This window comes from Euprymna scolopes, chromosome 30 (genome assembly GCF_053919585.1).
Source record: "Euprymna scolopes isolate OS-2025 chromosome 30, ASM5391958v1, whole genome shotgun sequence".
NCBI classification, from domain to species: domain Eukaryota; kingdom Metazoa; phylum Mollusca; class Cephalopoda; order Sepiida; family Sepiolidae; genus Euprymna; species Euprymna scolopes.
The window spans coordinates 17,638,845-17,665,727 of record NC_136511.1 but is presented as its reverse complement, the minus strand read 5'-3'; the positions used below and the strand labels follow the sequence as shown (position 1 = coordinate 17,665,727).

The window sequence follows — 26,883 nt, the reverse complement described above, 5'->3', positions numbered from 1 at the left end:
GCCAATTTTGGGTCTAAAAACTTGAAATTTTAGATATAGGTTTCTAAGACATGGATCTAGCTTGATAACTTGATTTGAGCCCAAAACAATAAATGTTAAGCGGTCATAATAGGGGTCAAAATTTAAAAAAAAATTGACCTCTGCGGTCTCTACCAAATTACTCAGACAATTTCTGGTCTAAACATTTGAAATTTTACAGAGATAGGACAATCTTTTTAATCAGTTTGGGTCAAAAATTTGAGCTACCAATATATAAATGTATGTGTGTTTGCATGTCTGCCTAAAATTTTCAATAGAGGCGACAGATTTTCACAAGATCAGTATCGTTTTGAAGCTCGACCTTTCAGACGACAAATATCGAAAAATTGGCTAAAAACATTAATTTCTTCACCTTCAAATGGCCACTTTTCTACAGGGAGGGGTCGCTTTTGTTGCCGATATTGTCGAAAATCATCCCTTTTTGATTGTCTAGCCTTAATTTAAACCTACGTCGTTTCCGGTTTGGCGGTGGTCGTAACAGCAAAGATGTCACATTTTTTTCCAATTCTTTTCCCCCTTCGTGGTACGGGTTTGAGCCAGCCTTCCTACTACCACATTTTTTTTTTTTTTTCTCAACATACACTTCCAAACACCCAGGCAATGCCGGGCTGAAATGCTAGTTTTAAATGTGATATTCAGACCAAAACAGAATAGAATCAAATACAATTAAAAATCAATTTTTTAAAAGTGACTGTTTAGTGTGTAAGCATCAGTACTTTGACCATTAAAAAAAATAGTGTCTCTTAAGTTGAATTGTTTGTTTTTTTTTTCGCAGGGGGAGGGGGGGGGTCCAACTCAATCATAAGGGTTATTTGAATTAAGACAAAAATATAATTACCTTTCTTCATGAAAGGTCAGAGGTCAGTGTTTAAAACTAAAATATCTTTCATTAAAAATGTTTGAATTCCTATGTGAACATAAAAGGCCAAAGAGAAGAACAAGATGGAGGGACGACTTGAGACAACGCATGGGTTCCACATGAAAGAAGGTCACCCCAATCTAATTGCACAGGCATGTGTGGTACTCAAGCACTCCCAAGTGCCCAGTTTTGAGAGAACGCATGGGTCCAACATGGAAGCGAATAGCTCGGGACAGAGTTAGGTCACTAAAGTCCAGGGAGGGTCCTCGTTGAGTGATAAAACGCTTGTTGAAGTTGAATTTCTTTGAGATTTAATTTATTTTTTAAAAATACTGAATGACCCGGTTTTAAAATCCTAACATCGTCAACAAAGTCAGTTGTGAGACTACATACAATGTAAGGATGGGTTAAATTTTTATCTCGGCTTGTACTTTTTCATATTCTATGGCGTATTCCCAAAGTTATGCTATGGAAACATTGATCGATCAAAAACTATTTATCTAATCAAACTGAAAATGTTTCAGGGCAATTACTATCATCAAAGAGTATCAGGTCTGTATGTTAAATTTTGAAGAATCAAAACTTTAAATGATGTCAAAATTTTGACAATGGCCGGATCTTTCAAAGTCACAGTGATATACACTTGAAACTTCAAGGCTCTGTCTATCGCCCGGCTTCCATACTCCTTCTTTGCCTATTAGTCAGGCGCAGAGACACTATCACAAGTGAATCGACAAAACACTTAGTGGTAAATCTTGTTTCTTATCTAGGGCAATGAATGCCGTTTCCCCACTCCCGACACATCCCACCCCTCAAAACTGGGCACTTGGGAGTGCTTGAGTACCACACATGCCTGTGCAATTAGATTGGGGTGACCTTCTGATGGGCTGAGGGTGCCGGATTGACAGTTCCTGGCTACTGTTTCTGACTGGTAGTACAATAGCCCTAACTCTTTGGTAGCGCTTAGAGCGGCTGCTCCATCAACAGTTGTATAATATCGGGATGTTTGTAGTGCCATGTCGCACATGGAAAGGGACCCTGCACTCGTCCCCCATGGGCTTTCCTGAGGCCACAGTCCTAGTTGAAGAAAGGTCAGCTAATGGTCTACTTGTGTTGCATGTCTGATACCCTGCATAACCTCTTGTTCAGCTCCCTCTTAGCTAACTGAAACTCTTTAAAAACATGATAACAGTACAATAAAAAAAATAAGCTTAAACCAGGCCTAGGGACAAACAAATCCAACTTGCCTCCTCCCTTGAGGTTTGCATTCACTAACATCCGTGGGCTTAGAACTAATTTAACCGACATCTTGCTGCCCAAATCCCAACATAGTGCCCCAGTAGTTGCTGCCCCTGATAGTAGCCCCTACACCAAAGTGGCAATGTGCTTTGTTTGGGGTGAAAATGTAAAAAAGAAAAAAAAAAAAATATGGGCCAAGTAGTGAGTCTCAGTGATGAACAGAACTCAAATTATTGCCAAAAGTGATTCTCACTTTTGACATTGACCTTTGACCTACATATCCCAAAATTAAATTGGTTGTAAGGTAGATCATGATCAATATTTTGATCAAGTTTGTCGATGATTGGTTATAAGCATAGTAACAAATAACCTCCTTTGTAATAAAATGAAAAATCGATTTTTGTAGATAAATCTCAGTCCCAGGATTTCATCATTAATTTTAAGAAAGATTATTTTTTTTTTAATCTACAATTAAATCACAATTTAATCAGTTTTTTAAAGTGTTATTGAGACTGTTGATTAAAAGCTTACATTTTCAGATTATAAAAAAAATAATCTTTTTAAATTGTTAAAAAAAAAAAAATCCAATCTAAATTAGGTCCCGCACTACTGACCAAGCTCCAACCTCTGTCCCATCACTACAATCTCACCTGTTTGTTTAAATGTATGTATGTATGTTTGTATGTCTGCCTATAACTTTCGACGGAGGCAACAAATTTTTACGCGATTGGTATGATTTTGAAGCTCAACCCTTCAGATGACAAATATCGAAAAATTGGCTGAAACATTAATTCCTTCACCCTGAACTGGGCACTTTTCTACATAGAGGGGTCGCTTTTTTTTTTTTTTTCTGATATTTTTGAAAGCGATTAGCGTTTCGCCAGCTTTCAGCGATTTATATAAACTGCCCAGAAAATTCAGATCATAGCATCGTCCTTATTCTAAATAAGTACCCAAGTTTCTCTCTTTTAACCACCAGTGCTCGAATCTTCATATTTTTTTCCCCCAATTGAAATGTATGGCTGTCTTCTTAAGGAAGCTCCTGGGACTGATTCATACCCCAAACCTGAAATTTTATTCTCACCATCATTGAGAATTGAACCTTAAACCTTTAGAAAGCTGTCATTTATTCATTGCACCCAAGTTTTAACTGACAGTTTTCTGGAAGTTGAAGGTTCAATCCTTAATGTAGATGATGCTATAATTAAGAATTACGGAAGACTCTTTCCTGGTTATGGTTCACAGGACAAGAGAAAGCTACCCCTGTGGATTAAATAAAAGATTTCGTTCAAAATTCTATACAAATTCCCAAAGTTTGATAAGATTCACCTGAAGAAGGTCGGAGGTTACATTGGCTGAAACGTGAAAACAACTGAGAACAGTCATCGGAATAATCCAAGTTATCCTCATTTCAAATATTCCAAAACTTGAAGCCGTGTTGTCTTGATTTTTTAAAAAAAAATTTATTTTGTTATTTTTATTATTTTATATTTCTTTTCTTTTTCTTTTTTTTTCTTTTTTCTTTTCTTTCTTTTTTCTTTTCATTAACCTTTTTTCTTTCTCTTATTTGATTTTCTTTTTAATTTTTTCTTTTTTTTCCTTTTCCTTTTTTTTCTTTTTCTTTTTCCTTTTTTTCTTTTTCCTTTTTCTTTTTCCTTTTTTCTTTTTCCTTTTTCTTTTTCCTTTTTTCTTTTTCCTTTTCCTTTTTCTTTTTCCTTTTTCTTTTTCCTTTTTTTTTCTTTTTCCTTTTTTTTTCTTTTTCCTTTTTTTTTCTTTTTCCTTTTTTTTCTTTTTCCTTTTTTTTCTTTTTCCTTTTTTCTTTTTTTTTTCTTTTTCCTTTCTTTTTTTTTTCTTTTTCCTTTTTTCTTTTTTTTTTCTTTTTCCTTTTCTCTTTTTTCTTTTTCCTTTTTTTCTTTTTGTTTTTTCTTTTTCCTTTTTCTTTCTCTTATTTGATTTTCTTTTTTTTAATTTTTGTCTTTTTTCTTTTTCCTTTTCTTTTTTTTCTTCCTTTTTTCTTTTTTCATTTTTTCTTTTCTTTTTCATTTTTTCTTTTTTCATTTTTTCTTTTCTTTTTCATTTTTTCTTTTCTTTTTCCTTTTTTCTTTTCTTTTTCCTTTTTTCTTTTCTTTTTCCTTTTTTCTTTTTCCTTTTCCTTTCTTTTCCTTTTCCTTTCTTTTCTTTTTCCTTTTTTTTCTTTTTCTTTTTTTCCTTTTTTTCTTTTCTCTTTTTTTCCTTTTTTTCTTTTCTCTTTTTTTCCTTTTTCTTTTCTTTTCTCTTTTTTCTTTCTCTTATTTGATTTTCTTTTTTTAATTTTTTATTTATTTTTGTAATAATTTGCGTTGATTAAATAAAGGATTTCATTTGAAATTCAGTACAGATTCTTAAGTTTGATCCGAAGAAGGTTAAAGAGGTTACATTGGCTGAAACGTTGTTAGAACACCTGAAACTAATTATCAGAATAATCTGTATGTCAAATATTCCAAAACCTGAAGCCATGTTGTCCATCCTGCTTGTCTTTTTTTTTTTTTCGTAAGGATTTGCGATCATCCCCCCCCCTTTCAGGATATAAAATAAAAAAGGGATTAGTGTCAATTGGATTATCACTGATCTTTTAAAACAAAAGTTTTAATCTTACCTTGCTGTACATCATCATCATATTACGTTAAACATTCATTTTACATGGTTGGCATGTGTTGGACAACTTTTTAAACATTAACTTCCAAACCAGCGTATTTTTAACAGTTTACATCAAAAGTTATCTTTCGTAAATGTACATTTCACATATGTACGCTTGTTGATCGAGTAATTGAATCAAATAAGTTTTTGGTTTCCCCGACAAAGGAGGGATTGGACTTAGTAGTTCACTCCCGTTCGTCCATTCATTAATTTGCACTTTTCTCAATAACCATGTCCTGGAGTTTTAAAAAATTTTACACAAACATTAGTCATGAAGAAAGTAAACTTTTGCCAGAATGGATTTTCCGGGATAAGGGGGCATTATAAGAGTAAAATTGACCCCAGATCATTCATCTGTTTATTTGTTCACACTTTTCCCAATAATCACTCCTAAATTTTTTTTTTTTTAAATTTTGCACAAACATTAGTCATGATGAAAGTAAATTTTTCATTTGTGGAAAGAGGCCTCGCAATCCAGGCTTGTTCTACTCATACATTGCGTGGAGTGTTTATATGTGCAGGTCTTTCATAATCGTTTCTTGTGGTTGTTCATGATTGGCCATGATTCTCTTGTTATTGTTGAAGCCTTATCTGTTTAGCTAGACAAACAAAATAACTCTTGCATGAAATGCAATGGATATGTTACTGATTTTTTTTTTTTTTTAATACAAGAGAATCCCCACTTATCAAAGCCACTCGAGGATAAGGGGTAATGAGTGTATGGTGGTCCTTGGGACAACAATGTATTGTTAGTGGTATAGTTTGATTATTTAAGAGGACGGCTCAACAAGAACTTGTTTAAATTGGATTTGAATGCTAACATGTTGTATTCAACCAGGAAGCAGGCCAATGATACAGTGTTCCACAGGCGAGTAGTTTGAAGAAAGAAGCCTTGTTCAATGAATATGTGTTTAGATTTAGGCATAGATAGAGTGAAGGAACTTGGTCGTGTTTTTTTTTTTTTTTTTTTTTTTTTTTTGTTTTTTGTTTTGTTTTTTTGTTTTTTTGTTTTGTTTTTTTGTTTGTTGTTTTTTGTTGTTTTTTTTGGTTTTTTTTGTTGTTTTTTGTTGTTTTTTTTTGTTTTGTTTTTTTGTAAAAGTTTACAAAGGTTTTGCTTAAAGTGTTTGCTCATGGAGGGAGAGCCTACATAGCTAATGAACTTACTTCCATAATTTTCTCGACTGAGCTTTAAGAAAGGGAACTGAGAGACTCAGATGGGCAGAGGTGTTGTTAACATCAGCTCAGATTATTACATTCTTGGACCATCTCGCACCGCTTCCTGAAAGGACAGACCAGAAACTCTGTTCTTTCACTCCAACACGTGACATCATCTCTAATTCCACACTTGCATTTCTTGTTTTGGGAATTGACCTTTGGGCTCTGCTTGAACTAAGTCATCTTAAGCGTTCAACAGATCATATGGACAGGAACTTTGCATTTTAGCTTAGATTAGATGGCTTATAGATGATATGCAATCTGTCCCAGGTTATGCCGGTATGTTGAAAATTGTGATTTTGCTCTGAAGCTTGCTTGGTGCAAAAAGAGTTCAAAAGTTAAGTTGCTGACCTATGTCAATCTCTGTAGTTGAAGTCAAAAATAACTGCTGAAATAGGTCATTCAGGTTAATGTGAAAGAGAATGTGGAAAGAAAGAGAAAGAGAGCATGAAAGAAAAAAAGGAAGATATCTTTTCTCTTGTCAGTCTGGTTTCCGATTTTGGATGGAACAGACACGGGTTGCAGCAAAAATGCATTGGAAAAAGAACCGCAAAAAAGAGTTAAGAACGGCTGACAGAAAACATGTTGAATTGATAAGACTGGGGGAAAAAAATCAAGCATGAATTAATTAAAGGAATTTTGTGATTTTTGTGCGTGCAGTTCCCTTTTTGCAGCTACGAGCGATGAAGCTGAAGACAGAAGAGACACACGTAATGAGATGAACATGCAATAGACAAAATCCTCTCCCCCACTCCAAAATTTTATATATATATATATATATATATATCATTAATCTATATATCTTTAAAGTAAGAATGTGTGTGTGAAAGCACTTCTCAACCTATATACTCAACAAATTTTTGATCTGCAAACTTGAAATTTGCTATATAGGGTATTCAGACATTTGGAAAACATTTTAATCTGGTTTTCATTCGAAAATAAAGGGCTGCAAAAGGGACAAAATTGAAAAATTGGTACTTGGAAGTCATTGGATTTTTATGTTTGTCAACTGTTTCATGAATGTGCATGCATAAATCTTTCATACGACAGCTTTCTTTTCTTAAGAATAAGTAGGTTTGAAAACACTTTTTGAAGGTCGTGTCAAGCTGGCTTAATGGCTCTCATACTTGACTCGCTGTCTTAAGGTTTTGGTTTCAATCTCAGCTCGAGTATTTTTTTTTTTTTTACATACAAGAAGTGAACTGTTTACAAAAAAAAATAATACTCAAATGCACATGTCTTAGTTTCTTTCAGTTTTTTTTTTTTTTTTTTAAAGAATTTAATGTTAGGTTTAATACTGGGCAACACCGGGTACATCACAACATCTATAAATATAAAAGCGAATATGTATGTATATGTGTTCACTTTTTCTGTGTGTCTACAAAAGGCTTTTTTCAGAAACGCGGTCGGTCAGTTCACAACTTTTTAAAACTTTTATATCACATATAAATCATAATATCTCACAGTTAACAACGAAGCTCGCCTGTCTATTTAATTTGCTCGATTTCGGGAAGATAAATATTCAACATTTGTCGCTCGCCGCATGTGGGTTAGTCTTTTTCCTATAACATCTTGGGGAAATAAAAATAAAAAAAAGTGTTCCTGCAGTAAATGAAATACTATCCCGCAGTCAAACTTGACCTCATTAACTCATTAAAACGGGCACCTGCCAAATCCAAGTAATTAAATAAATTCATACGTGTTTCCGTTAGCATCTCGCAGCGGGGCAATGGTTAACGTCGCACTTTTTTTTTTTTTTTTCACACTTTAATTTACAACTTTGCTTCAACGGTTCGGGTTCGATCCTCATACTTACTTTTTTTCTTTTTAACCCCCCCCCAACCCCTAGAGTTTCCACACACACCTCCAAACACCCGGGTAACACCGGGTACCCCTTGCTAGTGATGAATACTATGGAAGTGTCTCCTTTTTTGGCCATGTCTCTCAAATCAACGACTGCCGAGGGTGGCGAGGTGTACCGGTTCACAAGTATAAAAACTAAAATTAAGCAAAACCCCAAACTCCGACACATTCTGCAAATATCAGTTGCACTCTGTGTGTGTGTGTGACACCATTGGCCGTCTATATGCTAAGGTCCACATCTACTTTCTGATCTGCCTTTAACGGTGTCGAATTCACAACTTTCCTCAACTGTCGCAAACCTGAGATTGCCTATAAGTATACTGTAGTCTATATTGCACTGTAGAGAATATACTGTTGATTTTATAAAAAAAAAAATTATTATTAATGGCTTGAATACAAGTTTAAAATGAAGTCAAATATTGTGATTTAAACAGAAACATTCATTTTTAACGCGCCCCTGTCATATCAAAGAACCTAATGTTGATTTTTATATGCCTGGTCTGACTGGTTGTGCAGTGATAGTGGCTTAGTTTAAAATGAAAAAAGTCAGATATCATGGTTTAATTGTGCTTTTAAACATTCATTTTGAATGTGCCCTCGTCATGTCAAAGAACATACTGTTGATTTTATATGTTAAGCCTTTCTGCTTGTGTTGTAATATAACTTCTCAAATGCACGTGATGTTAGGCTGTATAAGGTGTTGACTTTGGTCAAAAATTGGTCCTGAACTGTCATCTAAGCTTCAATCTCTGTCCTATTGATGAAATGTTGCAGCCCTATGCCTGTTCTACAAGTCTTTTAATGGTGAATGCTCCAATGAGAGCCTTCTACTCCAAGAGTTTCTTTCCCAGAACTGCTAGACTTTGGAACTCCCTTCCAAGATTCTGCTTTCTCAACTATACTGACATGCAGAGGCTCAAGTGTAATGTGAACTAACATCTTGCTGCTCAACTCCCTACATAGTATCCCTGCAACGTATGTCCCCGATAGTAGCCCCTATATATGAAAGTCGTACTGTGCCTTGTTTGGCGTGAAAATAAAATTTTAAAAAAGAAAAATATCTTTTCTTTCATCAGCTTATTTCAATTATCGATACTTATCAAAAAAACATCCCTATACAAAACCTAAAACAAAACTGTCAGGCATATAAAGTACCTTGGTGTAAAATTTCATAAAAATCGGACCAGCTGTTTTTGAGTCCGTAGGGAACGAACTCTCACACACACAGTTCCTTTTATATAATAGATTTCATCCATCCATAGCTTTGAGCCCCTAAAGGGCATTGGCCATCTACAACTTTTGTAAATACTTTTGTAGTGACTGAGTTCTTTTTACGGGGTGAGGGTGGTGGCCCCACGCCCAATCTTCCCAGCGCCTATCCTTCCTAAATGGTCACCCATCTGGTACAGCCCAGGCTTAATGTTGCTTAACTTCGGTGATCTGGCGAGAACTGGTGTGTCAACGTGATTGTGCCATACAATAGATTTCATAGGTTGGTATTAATGAATACCTACACAACTTCTTATTTATTTTTTTTTTTATATCTTAAGTTCTTCAACAAAAAACTTTTGGTTTATGGAAGGATACGTTTGTTGAACCATTTCTTTCATTTCATTTTTAAATTTGCAGTTTGATACAATTATTTTTATTTATTTTTTTTTTTTTTTACGTTCAGTTTCATTTTTGAAGTTTATTCAGTTTTTGACTTTTTTTTTTTTAAATGATTTACAGGGACTCGTTTCCGGCCCCTCTCATTGGATCTTCCGAAACCCTTGTTTCCCGTCGCAGGATTTCCAATGATATATCATCATATTGAGTCTTGTACAAAAGTGAGTCATATTTTTTTTCATTGTTTCTTTCATGTAGAAAACCATATTGTTACAATGTCAATCTCTGAAGTGTGTATAAATGATTATACACACCATTAAATGACTCTGGTCATCTTTGCCATTCCACTTATTTCACACAAACGCTGCAAAATATTTTGATAAAAGATTTGTTCGTCCAAACAATAGACTAGGACATTGACTTTTTTTGTGCCGGCCCTGCTTGAGTGTCTAGCTTAAAAGAAAGAAATAATTTTGTCTGAAAGTCATGTGGTTTTGTCACTTTCGTTCACTTGCCAAGGTCAATCTTTTTAACTTCAATCCATTAATCATTCTCTCTATTCAAACTTCGATCTTTCATTATTTAACAGATGTTTCAGATTCCCATTGGTATGTGATAAAATCATGTAGACGTCACTTGATACTGTTGCCAACCCCATGTTGCGTGCTGTGAATTTCATTTTCTTTTTCTCTTCTCATTCTGGCCATGTTGTCACGTCTCACATTGGTGGCTGCCGAGGAGTACACATTGGTTCACAAGTATAAAAAAATACAATAAAACTACTATAAAAAAAAAAGAAAAGCATAAAAATACATTTTGTGGATGTCAGTTGGGCTCTGAGTGAGTGTGTGACACCATAATGGGAAAAGTCGGTTGATCAATTCTTTGCCTCATCTTGATTTCCTAAAGATCACTTGATTCCGCTTCGACTCTGTTCATCTCACAAGTGTTCATTGTAGTTAGAAGTAAACCTGAAAACCCTATTGAATCCTCTTGTGACAATAGTGACAAAGCTAGAAAAAGGGTTGATATGCCACAGAGATAAACGATTCAGACAGTAGAAAAAGAAGGGCAATAGAAGGGCAGAAAAAAGAGAGAAAGAAAAAGGGAAGAAGGTTCAAACTGTGTTAATGATCTGCCTTAGACTGTCCAACTCACAAGTGTCCTCGACTGAATTTTCGTAAAGTGTTGCAAAACTTATTACCACTACTAAAACTAATTCTAAAATATATTGTCTGATTTTTTGTTCACCAAACCTTGATTAACAATCCTAGTTCAGCTTCTTTTTGTGTATCTTTTGTGAACAACTTCTTATACTTTTCTTCTGCTTCCCTCCATTGTTTGGTTCTTTTGTTTCCATTACAGCCACACCTTGATTAACAATCATTTTAGCTCCCTTTTGTATGCATTAGTGAAAAACTTTCCCTCCATCATTCTGCTGATAAACTTATTTCCTTTTTTTTTTTGTCATACATTTTTTCTCTTTTCCCTCAACTTCCCAACACTTGAGGAGGAGAATGTTGATAGTGTCCAGGTCAGTTTTGAGGAAATTGGCATCCAGGCAATTATGGAGAGATTTTTCTCCTGAACAGTCAGTGTCTGCATCACGTGCATGTGATAGTGATTTTTAACCTGTCTTATTTCCAAGAAGTTCTCCAACCACTGGTGACTTGGGCTACATGCTTGACTATAATTCATGTAGTACCCTGAGATATGATAGCTCTAAAGACTTTAACTGCTTCATAAAAAAGACACGGCTATCAGTCGTGAACCCATGTCAGTGTCCAAACATTTCTGTCCTTCATTAGTAGACATTGAGTTTCAAATGCCTGGAAAATATGAAAAATGTCTTAAATCGACCTTGAAAATCGTATTTATGTCCAGTAAAAAATTTTTTTGAAATATTACATATAAAATCAAATTAAATACTATTATATTATTTTTTAAAATATTTAAAAAAATATTAAAATATTTTTTAAATATTGAAAATAAAATCGAAATACATTGTTTTGAAATTGCATCATTTTATAGTGGATACAAGAATTACATCCCTTTGTCACAAAACTACTTGATGTTTTATGCCCCCCCCCCCCTGCAAAAAAACTTAAAACTTTTCTTGCACAGACGGGACTGTCTAATAGCAGATCCCCCCCATAAAGTGCCCCCATACACACAAAAAAAAAATTGCGATGATTTAAAATTAGGCAGGCCGAGCCAAAAGCAAAATGGACAAGACAACAACCATCTTAGTTGAAAATTTAAAAGCCGTAAAGAGTTATTATTTAATATGATACAAGTGGAGCATGCATGGTCCCCCATGAGTGCACAGTGAACGAGGCATAAAAAAAAATGACTAAGTTCAGCATTCTGCTTGGTTGATGTCTAGTTCAGCTCATTACTTCTTGGTTTGTTCTCACTGTGATGTTTGCTTGGTCTTGATTTCTCGCTGTGATGTCTGCTTGGTCTTAATTTCTCGCTGTGATGTTTGCTTGGTCTTAATTTCTCGCTTTGATGTCTGCTTGGTCTTAATTTCTTGCTGTGATACCTGCTGGGTCTTAATTTCTCACTGTGATGTCTGCTTGGTCTTAATTTCTCGCTGTGATATCTGCTTGGTCTTAATTTCTCGCTGTGATATCTGCTTGGTCTTAATTTCTCATTGTGATGTCTGCTTGGTCTTAATTTCTCGCTTTGATGTCTGCTTGGTCTTAATTTCTTGCTGTGATACCTGCTGGGTCTTAATTTCTCACTGTGATGTCTGCTTGGTCTTAATTTCTCGCTGTGATGTCTGCTTGGTCTTAATTTCTCGCTGTGATGTCTGCTTGGTCTTAATTTCTCGCTGTGATGTCTGCTTGGTCTTAATTTGTGGCTCTGATGTCTGCTTGATCTTAATTTGTGGCTCTGATGTCTGCTTGGGTGGTGATAAATGACACACAACACAAGTTTGTAGAAAAAAGAACATTACTATTTATTATACAATATTATACATTATATATTAATAAAATGATTACAACTGTCTTGTTTTACCCTAGCTAGGCTACTTGAGCTAATTCTTTGCGTCGAAAGAAGGAGGTGCCCCCCCCCCCACACACACCTCCAATATGTGTAGTCACTACATGCTGGTCAGACGAGAAAAAGAGATTTGTAAGAATGGGATTATGGGAAATCTAGTGCTGAATTCTTATGTGACAGGCCTCCTCACTCAGCAGGAATATCTGTGTTACTACGCTGAGATCAGCACCTAAGCAAATAGTTCTGAGAGTTGGAAGATATCAAGCGACTGGAAATTTTTGATCGCCACTGTTTGTCATCCTTCATATGAAATGGCAACACTTCATCTCAAATAACTTTGTATGCTTACCTTATAAAATTTATTCCCTCTGCCAAATCAAAGTCATGCCTTCCGCCATCAACTGGGAGGGTTCAGCTATAAAGGAATTGCCTCCGCTCATCTACAGGATGGGAAAATTAATGTAGTGGACAACGAAAAACTGACCTGAAATCCAATTTCTGCCCTCGTGTGTCTGGAATTTGCCGTTGGCCCAGCAGTCTGGGCCCCCCAATCATCCAATCATTGACCAAATTTTCAGGCTTGGTCTGTCTTTTAGAGTGACACAGTAGTGAGGCTGGATGGAGTTGATTCAAACCACCCCGAATGAATACTGTTTTAATTATAAGTAAATTGTATTGCACTTTCGGCTGATGAGGTCCTGAATCACATTTATGTAGACTCTTGGCCATCAATATGATATCGGCTCAGTTCAACCTGAATGCTAGCCACATGACAGGGACGTTGATGGAGATGTGCTGGCATGTACATATATCTGGCATGTGAAAATCTAAAAAGATAAAGAAAATTCCCACATTAATTTTCTGATAAAAATAACCAAATAAACCCTGTAAATTACCCGTAAGTTATATTAGATTGTTATAAAACTCTGTGGACCATCCAGACATCCTTGCTTGCATGAAACTTGTATTATAATAAAGTCGTATTTGTTTGTTCACAGTTTAATATGTACAAAAGTTAGTTTCACAAAGTAATTTTCATTATTTTATTCCAACATGATTTTTATATATACTTTTTATTCAGAAGAAATCTACATTCAATGAATACCCTCATCTGTATATTACATTAATAAAAATCTATTTATTTTTTACATGGTAGTCACCACTTATCAAGGCCCGGAAGCCACTCGGGGATAAGGGTTATTGCGTGTACAGTAATCAATGGGATAATATCGTAGTAATCGTTAGTAATGGAGATTTGGAGATTTGATAAAGTGTCTTACTTAAGGGGGCGGTTTATCAGGAATTTGTTTATGTTAGACTTGAAGACATCCAAGTTGTGTAGTCAGGTGGGAAACAGGCAAACGGAAGAGAGTTCCACAGGGGTGCACTTTTAAGAAAGAAGCTTTGTTCATGGAATCTACGTTTTGATTTAGGTACAGATAAAGAGTGGGGAAAATTATTGACAGTGGTTTCAGCTAGACGGGTGTTTTTTGTGAAAGATTGGCGAGAGGGGACCAGGAATTGGAGCTCAGGCGAGCACTTGCTATGGAAATAACGATAAAACAAAGACAGGCTCGCAACGTCTCTTCTGTGGGAGAGAGGTTGCAGGGAAGAAAAAAGGGCATCCCCCATAAGTCACGAAGTCTATTTTGTACTTTGTCAAGGCAGAATAGGCTGTTTTTAGAAGCTCCTGCCCAGATGTGGCAGCAGTACTCCATCATTTAATTTAACTCCATGTTATTTGTTTTAATAGAATTATTTTAATTGTTCTATTTGGAAATATTATTTAAAGTTGATTTAATTTATTTTTGATTTAATTTATTTTTGATTTAATTTAGTTTCCATTTAATTTAGTTTCCATTTAATTTAGTTTCAATTCTTAATAGTTGACAACAGTTTTGTCTAAAACAATCATGTGTTGCTCACTGGTATGTTCCGTGCTTTTCTCTCATTTGCATATTGCATTAACAAAAATCTATTTTAATAATTAGCTCGATGTTAATATTTGTTTTAATAGAATCATTTTAATTGTTTTATTTAGAAATATTATTTAAAGTTGATTTATTTATGTAGTTTATATTTAATTTATTTTCAATTATGAAAAGCATTGAAGCTATGAAGTTATTTCTCATTTAACCCTTATCCTCGAGTTGTCTCTGGCCCTTGATAAGTGGTTATGCCTATGTAAAAAAAAAAAAGAAAAAGCATGTTATTTCACGTTTGATTTTCATAGACCAAGATGGATGTGTTTTATCCTTCCCTAACTCCAACATGCGATCACTTTTCGCAGCAAGTTAGGGTATTCGGTGTATCTTAAATAGTATGTGACTAGTCCTTCTGCCTGGTAATGTTTTGACCGCTAGTATATATATAATATATTTAGGCATCATGTTTTCATAAAAACATAATTTGAAAAGGTTTGTGCATGAATTAGACATTTGTGGGGTATCCGAAAAGTAATGCGACTAGAGATGCATAAAGATAGAAATTTATAAAAGTTTTTTCAACAAAAAAAGTAAATCTTCTGTTGTATTTTCTTTTCCGCCCGCAGGTTCCAAACTTGAAAGAAATTCTTCTGATTGGTTTCTACCAACACAATGAACCTTTGACAAAATTCATTGAAGAATGCAAGCAAGAATTCAAAATTCAAATTCGGTAAGTCATCAAATTTTTGCCAATCTTCTCTATTTCATGTCCTGGGGTAACAAACTTTAAGGGTGATGACTCCCTATGGAACATTTCTTGAGACTGGAGGGAATACTTGTATTTTATAGGCTAGAATGAATTTGTAACACTCTCGATAAATATTTCTTGTAGCCCCCCCCCATCCCTTCCCAACATCAGTAAAATCTCACGCTTCCATGAGAGATCTGTAGATGCCGGAAGATTTTCTATTCTAAAAGCATTTTTTCTCTGACTGCTTGCCTGATCATACCAACATGAAGAAATATAAATATAATGTGGACAATCATCTTTCTATCCAATTCTCCCACTCCGCCTAAATCTGGTCTCTATCACAGTGGTCCTGGATACGACCTTAAACTATATCCAATGGTGAGACCCCAGCTTGTGGCCTTTGGGGAGTGTGGAGCCACCCTTTAATTGCCATTGCTCCCAGGTCCACTCTGACCCAGAGTGGTAGTACCTGTTAGGGTCCCAACTATGGGTTTAAATAGAAACCGACTTGAAAAAAACAGATATATTCTATTAAAAAAATTTTTCTCCAAAATCACTGGATTCAGCATTAAATAACCTGAAAAGGGTTGATATGCTGTAAAACAAAAATAACCATCCAACCAAACTCTATCATAGTAGCCCCTTATGCTTAATTCTGCAATGACAAAACATAAATCCATAATTTTTTGTCACAAACACAAGATTTTGCAACAACTCTCGTATCAACACGTCGTCGAAAATAAAAACAATAATTCTTCCTTATTTCTCTTATAGGGAGGTTACCGTTGTTAAGACATTTTGTGCATTTTTATTTGTGTAGGAACAGTGTTTCATCTGTGGATACATCACTTTATTTGTCATGGGCAAACTATTAATAAATACAAGTTTCTTCTTCATCGTCATCATCATCTTCTATTCATTTAATGTCACTTTCTCCGTCTTCAGAGATCAAATGTTTTCTGATATCACTCAAACTCACTTGCCATTTCTCATGGTTCAGCAGGTCAGCTGTCTTTGCTACATGTCTGTCCAAGGATTTGAACAAGCAAATTTGTCATAAATATACTTTACTACAAAACCCGATTCATGTATTGAACACGGAAATAATTACTGAAACTCTATACACAATAATACTATATGGTATAAAGATGATCCTTTTTATATAATCTTTTTTAGCATATAATTCACTTTTAATCTGATTGTCTTCAAGTCCAATGTAAACAAGTTCTTGATGAGCCGTTCCGCTTAATTTAACAAATGTACCGAATTTCCATTACTAACAATTACTATATTGTTCAAGTGACTTACTGTACACTCTTAACCCTTATCTTTGAGTGGTCTTTCGGCCTTGATAAGTGATGATGCCTATGTAAAAAAAAAAAAAAAAAAGAAAAAAAAAGAAGTACTAATAAAAACTCAAAAGTTAAAATAAACAAATATCTATTTTAATACAAGACGGGACATACAAATAATATTTACAAGTAAATACACTTCGTTAGTGCTACTGTTGCTAGCTTTGAAAACGATTATAAGGTCTTTGGTGTTGATGGCAAAAAAAAGGGATAAGAATGACTAACTTTAAATCAAATGTTTTTATGTATGAGTAAATCTAATTAGAATATTAAAATAGAATTCTTTGGTCACCGAGAAAATATATGGGAATCTTTGTATTTACCAAAATTCCAGTTTCTTCAAATGAGGCTGAGTTTGACTGTTAAGGAGTTTTTTGCGGCTGGATTTTCACCCTAGAAACATTACAGGAGTTCTTAACAGAAATACAGCAACTTAACAAATTAACAACTGACATGTCTGCTAGTGCAGCATCCTTATATAGGTTTCTGCACGGAATTTTCTTGATTATTCCAGATTGTTGCTAAAACGTTCTAAATCGAATATTTTAATATTCTATTCATTTAAAAAAAAAAATAACACTTTTTATAAGGAAAATACATACATACATGATGATTGCAACGTCTTGTCAGACGAGTGCCACTCCCTCAGACATTTAAAATCCATGAGCCCAAATACCTGAGGGAGTATCTATGCAAATATGATGTTACAGAGTCTTAGCTTTGTACGACAGCTAAGTCTCTCTCTCTCGGTTCAAAAAGTTGAGATCCAGCAACAAGCAAGAGCAAGATAGCCAGCAACAAATTAAACTGCAGACCAGCTTAATGCGGGTAATGGTCTTCCACTTTATGGTTTTTTAAATCAGAGATTTGCTTCTCCTAGAAAGGTTGCCTTCACCACGGCTTACGGGAGCCCTCTCCACCCCAATACACATATACACACACACACAAATATACACGGTGCTAGTTGGCCGTTGACCCAGAAAAAGAGTTCATTCGCCCTTTGGAAGGTCTTGTTTTTAATCCTTCAGGGAGACTAGCCGCCATCTTCACCAAACAAGTCTGGTGGGGGAACCAGTTTAGTCGCCGGTGACCCGACCATGAGGCAGGTAGTACTGGGTTACATGGTACCAGTAGCACATGACATGACCTGACATACATACATACATACATACTATGTTCTAAATCTAAGTCTGTGTGGTTTTGTCTTCCAAGTTTTCTTTGCTAGAACTAGATAGTAAGTTATGAAAATATATATAGCAATTTAAGCTACACAGAATGTTCCGCGTTTCATCCTTGTTATTGCGTTGCCCTGCATTGCCCAGGTGTTTAGAGGTGTATGTGGGGGGGGGATCAAAACAAAGCGGAGTAATAATCCTGTTCAAATATTATAAAAAATATTTAAAAACTTCTTTAAAAAATCGGAAAAACAAAATAAAAACAGCGAACGTGATGGGGGGGGATGAACGATGTTAAAACTTAGCCGCGTTGCCCGGGTGTTGAAAAAAAAAAAAAAAAATGGGGGGGAAGGAGTTAGGCTCAAACCCGAATCCTTGAGGCGAAAGCGAAAAACAAAAAAAGCGTGATGACTTACCTCGACGCTACGAAGGCAGTGAAATGAGAGGAGATGAAATTAAACGATTAAAAAGTTATGTGACAGGTGTGTGAATTTAATGAGGCCAAACATCTCACCATAAGGAAAATGAAATCCTGCACTTAACTTTGGCTGCAAGGCTCCATAAAAAAGGGAATGTCCAAATGAATAGCAATTGTCTGATATGATGGTTTTCACCACATGAAAAATGAAAAAAAAAAACGTTTACAAGGGTTTTTGATATAGATGTACATGTACATAAGAATATTTGTGATGGACAGATTATGTTGGGAGCAAATACCATGTTCCAGCTCCAAAACAAATTCAAGACCACCTGGATGCATCCTAGGTCCAGAATTTGGCACCTACTTGACTATGTTATTGTAAGACGTAATGACATGAAAGATGTGAGAATCATCAGAGCCATGAGGGGAGCAGATGGGTGGACAGATCATCGCCTTGTCCGCTCTATTTTCCTTCTTAAGATCCGGCCTCCAGCTCGCCGTCAAGCTCCCAGAAAACATCTTGACCTCAAAGCTCTCAACAACATTACAACACGAGCTGCTCTACAAAACGAACTGGCTGAATGTCTTACCTTACCAACTCCTGCAGCAGATCCCATAACAACAGCTTTCTTAACTGAAAAATGGGAAAGCATCTGTGAAGTCCTCCTCAATACTGCCAAGGACATTTTGGGATTCTCAAGAAGAAAACATAGAGACTGGTTTGACGAGCAGTCTGATGGAATTCATCAACTAATTGAAGAAAAAAATCGGCAACAGCAAGCAGTGACTGCAAATCCAACTCCAGCATCACGTGCCAAGCTAGCCGAGCTTCGGTCAAAAGTCCAACAGGAAACCCGAAGAATGCAAAATGAATGGTGGACCAATCTTGCAACTGAGATCCAAGGTTTAGCTGATATGGGGGACCAACATCAATTTTATAATGTCCTTAAGACAGCCTATGGGCCAAAGAACAATAGCCTCTGCCCAGTCCGTAGTGCTGATGGCTCCATACTCTATACTGAGAAGACTGCCATACTCAATCGGTGGGCTGAACACTACCAAGACTTACTGAACAGGCAGAACCCTATCGACCCTACTTTTCTTGACCATCTTCCTGACCTTCCTGTAATTCAAGAATTGGATGTAATACCAACTATCCATGAAGTTAGCCGTGCAGTTAACAACCTCAAGAATAATAAAGCCACTGGCCCTGATGGCATACCAGCTGAGCTTCTTAAGCATGGCGGAGATGCCATTACCACTTGTCTCCATAACATCATCCAAGATGTCTGGGAGTCAGGCTGCTGCCCACAACAATGGAAGGATGCAGATATCATCAGCATATATAAAAAGAAAGGTGACAGAAATATTTGTGGCAATAGTCGAGGCATTTCCCTCCTGTCAACCTCAGGGAAAGTTGTCACTAGAATTTTACTGTCTCGTATCATCCAACACATTGTCAATCAAGTCTTACCTGAATCGCAGTGTGGCTTCAGACAGGAGCGCAGCACGATTGACATGGTTTTTGTTGCAAGACAGCTCCAGGAGAAAAGCGTCGAGCAACACCAAAATCTATATATGGTTTTTGTAGATCTCGCCAAGGCATTTGACACTGTGAACCCCTTTGCTCTGGGAGGTACTCGTCAAATTTGGCTGCCCACCAATATTTCTGGGTGTCCTGAAGGCTTTCCATAATGGATCTATGGCTCGCGTCTCCAGTTCAGGACTAAAATCTGAGCCCTTCCTGGTAGAATCGGGTGTGAAGCAGGGATGCGTCATTGCGCCCATCTTGTTTAATCTTTTTCTTGCTGCGGTTTCCAATGTTGCCAAACAGCAAATCCATCCTGCTGATGGGATCCGCCTCTCATACCGGCTGGATGGCAACCTCTTCAACCTGCGTCGCCTCCATGCCAGGTCACGTGTGACAGAAGAAGCAATCCATGAATTGCAATACGCTGATGACACAGCTCTGGTGAGCTCATCTGAAGAGGGTCTTCAGCGCACCATCAACACTATCTCCAACATTTACTCCCGAGCTGGTCTAGCCATCAACATCAACAAAACAGAGGCACTTAACATATGTGAACACCGTCAGGAACCACCAATGTTCACAATCAACCAACAGCCACTGAAAAACACTCAAGAGTTTACTTATCTTGGCTCAGTGCTCACTGACTCCTGTGACCTAACAAGTGAGATCCAACGGCGCATTGGTCTGGCTGCTGCAGCCTTTGGTAGACTCTCGCACAGAGTTTTTATGAACCGTAACCTCACCACCACCACCACCACCACCAAGGTTTCTGTCTATAGAGCAATCTGTCTCTCCATCCTCTTGTATGGCAGCGAGTCATGGGTGCCTTATAGACGCCACCTGAAAAAGCTAGAAGCATTTCATACCAACTGCTTACAGCGTATACTAGGTTTAAAATGGTGGCACAGGGTGCCACACAATGAGATACGCAGGCGCACTCAAATGGACCCACTTGAAATAATTCTAACTCATAGACAACTTAGGTGGCTTGGTCACACCATCCGGATGCCAGCAGAAAGGCTCCCACGCAAGGCCCTCTACGGGGAACTTGCAGAGGGACTAAAAACATCATTGAAAAAGTGTGGCATAGAATCCAACGGCATCGAACATGCTGCTGCTGATCGGAGAAAATGGCGAAACATCTGCCAAGAGGGCTTGGAAACTTTCACCTCCACCTATAACGACCGAGCAGAGCGAAGAAGACACCAAAGGCACGTGGCGCAGCGGGCAGACAGCATCTTCCCTTGTGCTGCCTGCGGCCGTGTATGCAATTCACGAATTGGACTCCACAGTCACCAGCGAGTCCATCAGGCGTAATCTATCTGGGACTGTTAGGCATGGTGCAACGTCATCGTCGTCAGCGACGGACTACTGAAGAAGAAGAAGACATAAGAATACTTTGATAAGTATGTTTCAACTTAAATAGGGATGGTATAATAAAATTGTGGGGTCTGTGTTCGCACCTGTACTCCATGGAAATATGACACAAGCTTTAACAAAGACTTTTCATATCTTATTTGCGTAAGTATACTTTGATAATTATGTTTCAGTTTGAAGAAATATGGTATAAATAAAATTTTGGGGTGTTCATTCGCGCCTGACCTCCATAGAATGTAAATATGCCACAAAGTTTAACAAGGTTTTTTTAAAGGGGGTGAGGGTCCACAATAACACCTTAACTTTAATCTTAATTCATGTTAGCTTTTATTTATTTTTTTGGGTTGAATCATATTGTGTCCAATAAATTCACCTCATAAATTCACATTCTTATTAAAGTGAAAGCCAAAAAAAAAAGTCGAAACTTTAGACAATTCTTGACACAAATTTTGCATAACTCTGTTTTTTTCCTTCTCCACTTGCACGTGGCACTCTTTCGAAAATAGATAAATAATAAAAAATAAGAACGTTACTTGTTATCATGTCAAAAGAAGGAAAAAATCCTGCTCACGTGATTATGTGTCTTTTTAAAAACCTTTACATAACCTTTTTATTGTTATTTACATATCTGTTTAAGCTTTTTTTTGTCAGTGTACTAGAAGGAATTCAGTTGATTACAACCCTTTCTGCGTGTTCTTTACATTACAATAGTACAAACCTGAATCCGACAGCGCAATACTACACCATTCAATACTGTAAAACTGAAACGAAGCTGTTCTGCTTGAAAAGGGCACCATTTTCTTCTTATTCATATTTATATCGATTCTTTGCTTTAAAAAACTAAAGTAATTACGTGTTTACTTTTTTAATATCCCATTTTGCTGTTTCGGATTATTTTACTAAAGTAAAGCTTCATTATTTTTCAAAACTGTTTTTGTTTCTTTGTTTTTCGATATTTCGTCAATATTATTTCGTAAGAGTGTTTAGCAGAAAAGCCAACAAATGACTACCTGAAAAAAATAAATATACAAGAAATAAATGTTACCATAGTCAATAAAAGTTCAGTTCATGTTTTTTTTTTTTTTTTTTTTTTTTTTTGAAATAGTTTTTAATGCTCTTTACTTGAAATAATTTCAGCGAACCGAAATTAAAATGAAATTTGAAGCGATAACTACTTAAATGAATTTTTATATAAATTACACATGCCATAATCAAATATTCCTCAAGCACAAAATAACGGAAAACATTAAAATATGTTTATAAATATTCCTTACATTGACGGAACTCTCTTAAATTGTTAACACAGAATGCTCAAATGCCCCTTCAAATTGAAAACGGGGCTCTCCATTTCAAAGTCGCTGCCATTTTGATTTTTTTTAAACTGGTTCGTGAATTAAAACAAAAAAATTTTTTTTTTACAAACTACTTAAAAATACAAACCAATGAACTTTTCTACCATAAAAGTAACTTTTATTGACTATGGTAACATTTATTTTTTGTATATTTATATTATTATATATATAACATTTTCTCTTTGTAAGGAAACATCATTTTGTTAGTCACTCTTGGCTACGAATGGAAACAAAGCTTTACAACCCCCTCCTTTTCATAACCTATCATACTTTCATCAATCACAGTCCATTTTCTGTAGCCTGTTTTTGAACCCAGTCAACGACGGGTACTTCTGCTAGTATATATATATATATATATATATAAATAATGCAATAAGAATTACAGTTAAGTTTACCAAAATAATCCAAGATGGCAAAACTAAAGTATATTATAAATATTGAAGAGTTAATATTTATAAAGTAATCTCAACCAGATGTAAAAGCTCGATAAAACCAAATAGGAAATAGAGCTTATAATAATTTACTTGTGGAAATGAAAACTTAACTTTTTTGGATTTTACTGTTATTGAATATTTTACCCACCACCAGACTTGGCCTTCGGGACGAGATCAAAGTGTAGTATCTGTTCTTCAGATGCTGTACTTCTATTTCTTGTTCTCTTTCGGTGGAGGAGAAATCCTTCACGACTGAGACAATTTTTATTTTTGTACCTTTTTTCCACGTTAAAAAACGACCCTGGTGTCTAACTCTGTCCCGTGGGGAGGCATAGTAAATAGCTATTTGTTACCAAGTAAGATCTATGACTTACTTGTAGTTTCATCAAATACTTTTTGCAAGTAAAATCCGATCCCACATATTGCTAAATTCTACCCTCTGATGAGAAGGAAAGTATTTCTTCGAAACTCTGCGGATTAAGAACTATCCACTTTCCTTTTTAAAATTAAATGTTTTAACTCTTTTTCAAAGGGTTTTTAACATGTTTTATTAACTACTTGTTCTCATATGTATGTATGTATGTATGTATGTATATATGTGTGTGTGTGTGTATGTATATATATATATATATATATATACACACACACACACACACACACACATAATTATACAACAATAAAATACTCCTCCTATTATGTAATCATGCTGCAAGCAATTGAGGCCCCCACCTGTCAGTGAACCCATTGTGACTTGTTGGTTGCTCAAAGTGGAAATTCCAGCTTTTCTTACATGATGAAATTCAATGAATCATCACCTGTAGATTGTTTCAGGGAGGATGGGCAGGTGTTTATTTATTTATTTATTTTTCTTTAGTTATTTTATTTATTTATTTATTTATGATTAACCTTTTTTTTTTCCAATTTAGAAAAACATCTCAACCACTGATGCTTTGTATACTTGAAAGCCTGTTGTCCTGTAATTTTTATTTTTAGACATGCAAATTAAAAAAAATATTAATTTTTTTTTTTTTTTTTTTTTACACAGGCATATAAGTATATGCATCTTGGTTCTAACTGAAGTTTTATTATTAAGATTTGTTTTATTTTGCAGTTCTTTTTCGATAGGTTTAACATCACTTTTCCTTTGCTTGGGTTAAAATGTTTTCTGATATGAAAATTCAATCTCCACTTTTCACGGGTTAGCAATCTGAACTTTACACTGTATAGTCTTACCCAATCGCTTGCCTCCAAGTTTTTGTTGGTCAGGTCACCTTCCTGCATCTTAGGACATCCATCCTTCTGCAACGGTTTATCCAGAAAGATGAACGTTCCACACGAACATACCAGCGTAATCGATTTGGCGTTAGGATAATCTTTGTACTGGGCAAGTGTACTGCTTTTACCAAATCCGCTAACCAGATGTGTTGCGTTTGGTCAGATTTTACGTTGGAGATCAATCTTATCATAAATCTGTTGTTATAAAAATGATAACGTAGGAAAAATAATTATTAATGGAAAAAAAAATTTGTGAAAGGAAGCAAAATCACTATATTACGCTTACTAAAAAAAAACAAAAAAAAAGAAACAGGTTGGCAGGGGAGATAATTAAGTTCTGTTTATGTCATGTGACGAACGTAATTCAAAATCTCAGAGAAAATTTATTCCCCATTATAAACTTTCTCGAAAACTATCATTCATAAAAAAAAATGCATCGAAGCACAAAAACTAGGAACTCGTGACTTCTGGAAAATCTACAACAGTGTAGTAAATAATGGGCAATCAACAATTCCCCTACTAACCAACAATCATGAGGTTGTTTGCTCAGCAACCAAAAAGGCTAACATGCTTGCCAGTCGGTTTGCCTCAAACTCCACACTGGACCCTTCCAACCACTCCCTACCTGAATTTCCTATGCGGACAGACGCCACGCTAGACAATCTGAAAATCACCCCTGCTCAGGTGCATGCTATCATAAAAAACCTTGACACTTCAAGAAAGCATGTGGACCTGATCTCATCCCAGCTGTGCTATTAAAAAAAGTGCTTAGCCGAAGTAGCTCCAGTTCTCTCCAAACTCTACAACAAATGCCTTAATGAATCTTGCTTTCCGGGCTGTTGGAAAACTGCTTCTGTGGTACCAGTATTCAAGAATTCTGGCGAAAGAACTGACCCATTAAATTATCGCCCCATTAGCCTCCTCCCACTTTTTGCCAAAATATTTGAGACCTTAATTAACCATGCTCTAGTCCATCACCTTACAGATGTTAAACTTCTGACTGACCAACAATATGGATTTAGACAAGCCCGTTCCACAGCAGACATCCTAACTGTAATCTCTGAACGTATATACCATTCACTGGACAAAGCAGGGGAGGGCAGAGCGGTAGCTCTAGATATATCTAAGGCTTTTGACAGAGTATGGCATGAGGGTCTCCTCAGGAAAATTAGATCATACGGTATCACTGGTAGAATACTTAACATAATTAAATCCTTCTTAGATAAGAGAAAAATCCAGGTTGTCCTCTACGGTCGTACATCTAAACAATATGATATAAATGCGAGAGTGCCCCAGGGGTCTATCCTTGGACCTCTACTGTTCCTAATATTCATAAATGACCTCCCCGACAAAATTGCCTCTGAGATGGGTATATATGCTGATGACACCACACTCTATAACAGGCACGACAGGAAAACAAATGAACACATATCTAAAGAAATGGCAGAAACACTAGAGGATGACCTCCAATCTGTAGTGGAATGGGGACAAAAATGGATGGTCACGTTCAATTCCGCCAAGACTAAACTAGTTTCATTCAATAATTACAAGAAACCTTCTCTATCACCTATTGCAATGGCTAACGACTCTTTATCTGAGAGTATGCCTTTCAAACTCCTTGGCCTAACGTTCACAGGAAACATGAGCTGGAACAATTACATCGAGGGCATTGCCAGGGCCGCTGCAAGGAAGGTGGGCTCTCTCTACCGTGCTAGAAAACTACTAACACCCGAAAGTATCCTGTACCTCTATAAGGCAACCATTCGCCCATGTATGGAGTATTGCTGTCATATTTGGGCTGGTGCATCGGCTCCTAGTCTCTCGCTCCTTGACAAGGTTCAAAAGAGAGTCACAAATCTGATAGGCACTGAACTGGCATCTAAGCTTCAGCCTCTGTCCCATCGACAAAACGTTGCATCCCTCTGCCTGTTCTACAAGTATTTCAATGGTGAATGATCTGGCGAACTGCAGACACTTTTGCCCCCATGACGTAGACACCATCGACAAACCCAACAGGCAGCTAAATCCCACCCCACACTGTAGAGATCCCTAGATGTAAAAGATCTTTCTACTCCAATATTTTCTTCCCCAGAACCGCTAGACTTTGGAATTCCATTCCAGGTCCCTGCTTCCCTAACTCTACTGACATGCAGAAGTTCAAGTGCAACGTGAACTGACATCTTGCTGCCCAAATCCCTACATAGTACCCCAGTAGTTGTTGCCCCTGATAGTAGCCCCTACACCAAAGTGGCAATGTGCCTTGTTTGGGGTGAAAATGTAATAAAAAAAAAATAAAAAAATAAAAAATAATTATTTTTCTACCTTATCGTTTTCCATGGTTTTTGGATATGTTACTATTTGAGACCTGACAATTATGTAGGTACCATTTGTTTCGCTTAAAATTCAATATTTTTTCGTTTGTATAATATAGAAGCACTAAGCTTTTTCCAAAATGACTGAATTTGACATTGAATAACCCTAAAAAGATTGATATGCCGTTAAACAACCCAACCAGACTTTTCACCCTAGTGACTCTATGCCTTGTTTGGGATGAATAAAGGTGTTAAATATTGACTGGTAATGCTGAAGACGTACTGATATGACTATTCAAGCCAAAACGTTTTGTCAGTTAAAATGTTTTAGAATAATCAAAATATTAAGATATTTATTGACATTTAATAGTTACCAGGAATGTGAACTTAAAAATGTAACCACATAGTTTACAATTTAAAAATAATGACATGTAAAAATATCAGGTGATTATCTTAGTAACGTATACTAA

At 36.1% G+C, this 26,883-nt stretch overlaps 2 protein-coding genes across 2 annotated transcripts in view; one reads left to right on the top strand and one right to left on the bottom strand.

The window, feature by feature from the left end:
• Positions 1-26,883, bottom strand: part of LOC145254681 (pseudouridylate synthase TRUB2, mitochondrial-like) — a 175,420-nt gene that overhangs the window by 62,880 nt on the left and 85,657 nt on the right. The gene's annotated exons all lie outside the window — the stretch shown is intronic.
• LOC145254680 (mannose-1-phosphate guanyltransferase alpha-A-like) overlaps positions 1-26,883 on the top strand; it is a 65,865-nt gene that overhangs the window by 4,736 nt on the left and 34,246 nt on the right. The window contains exons 2-3 of the mRNA XM_080113325.1: positions 9,623-9,720; positions 15,060-15,163. Coding sequence (XP_079969451.1) covers positions 9,623-9,720; positions 15,060-15,163 — 202 coding nt within the window. The remainder of the gene's footprint in view (positions 1-9,622; positions 9,721-15,059; positions 15,164-26,883) is intronic.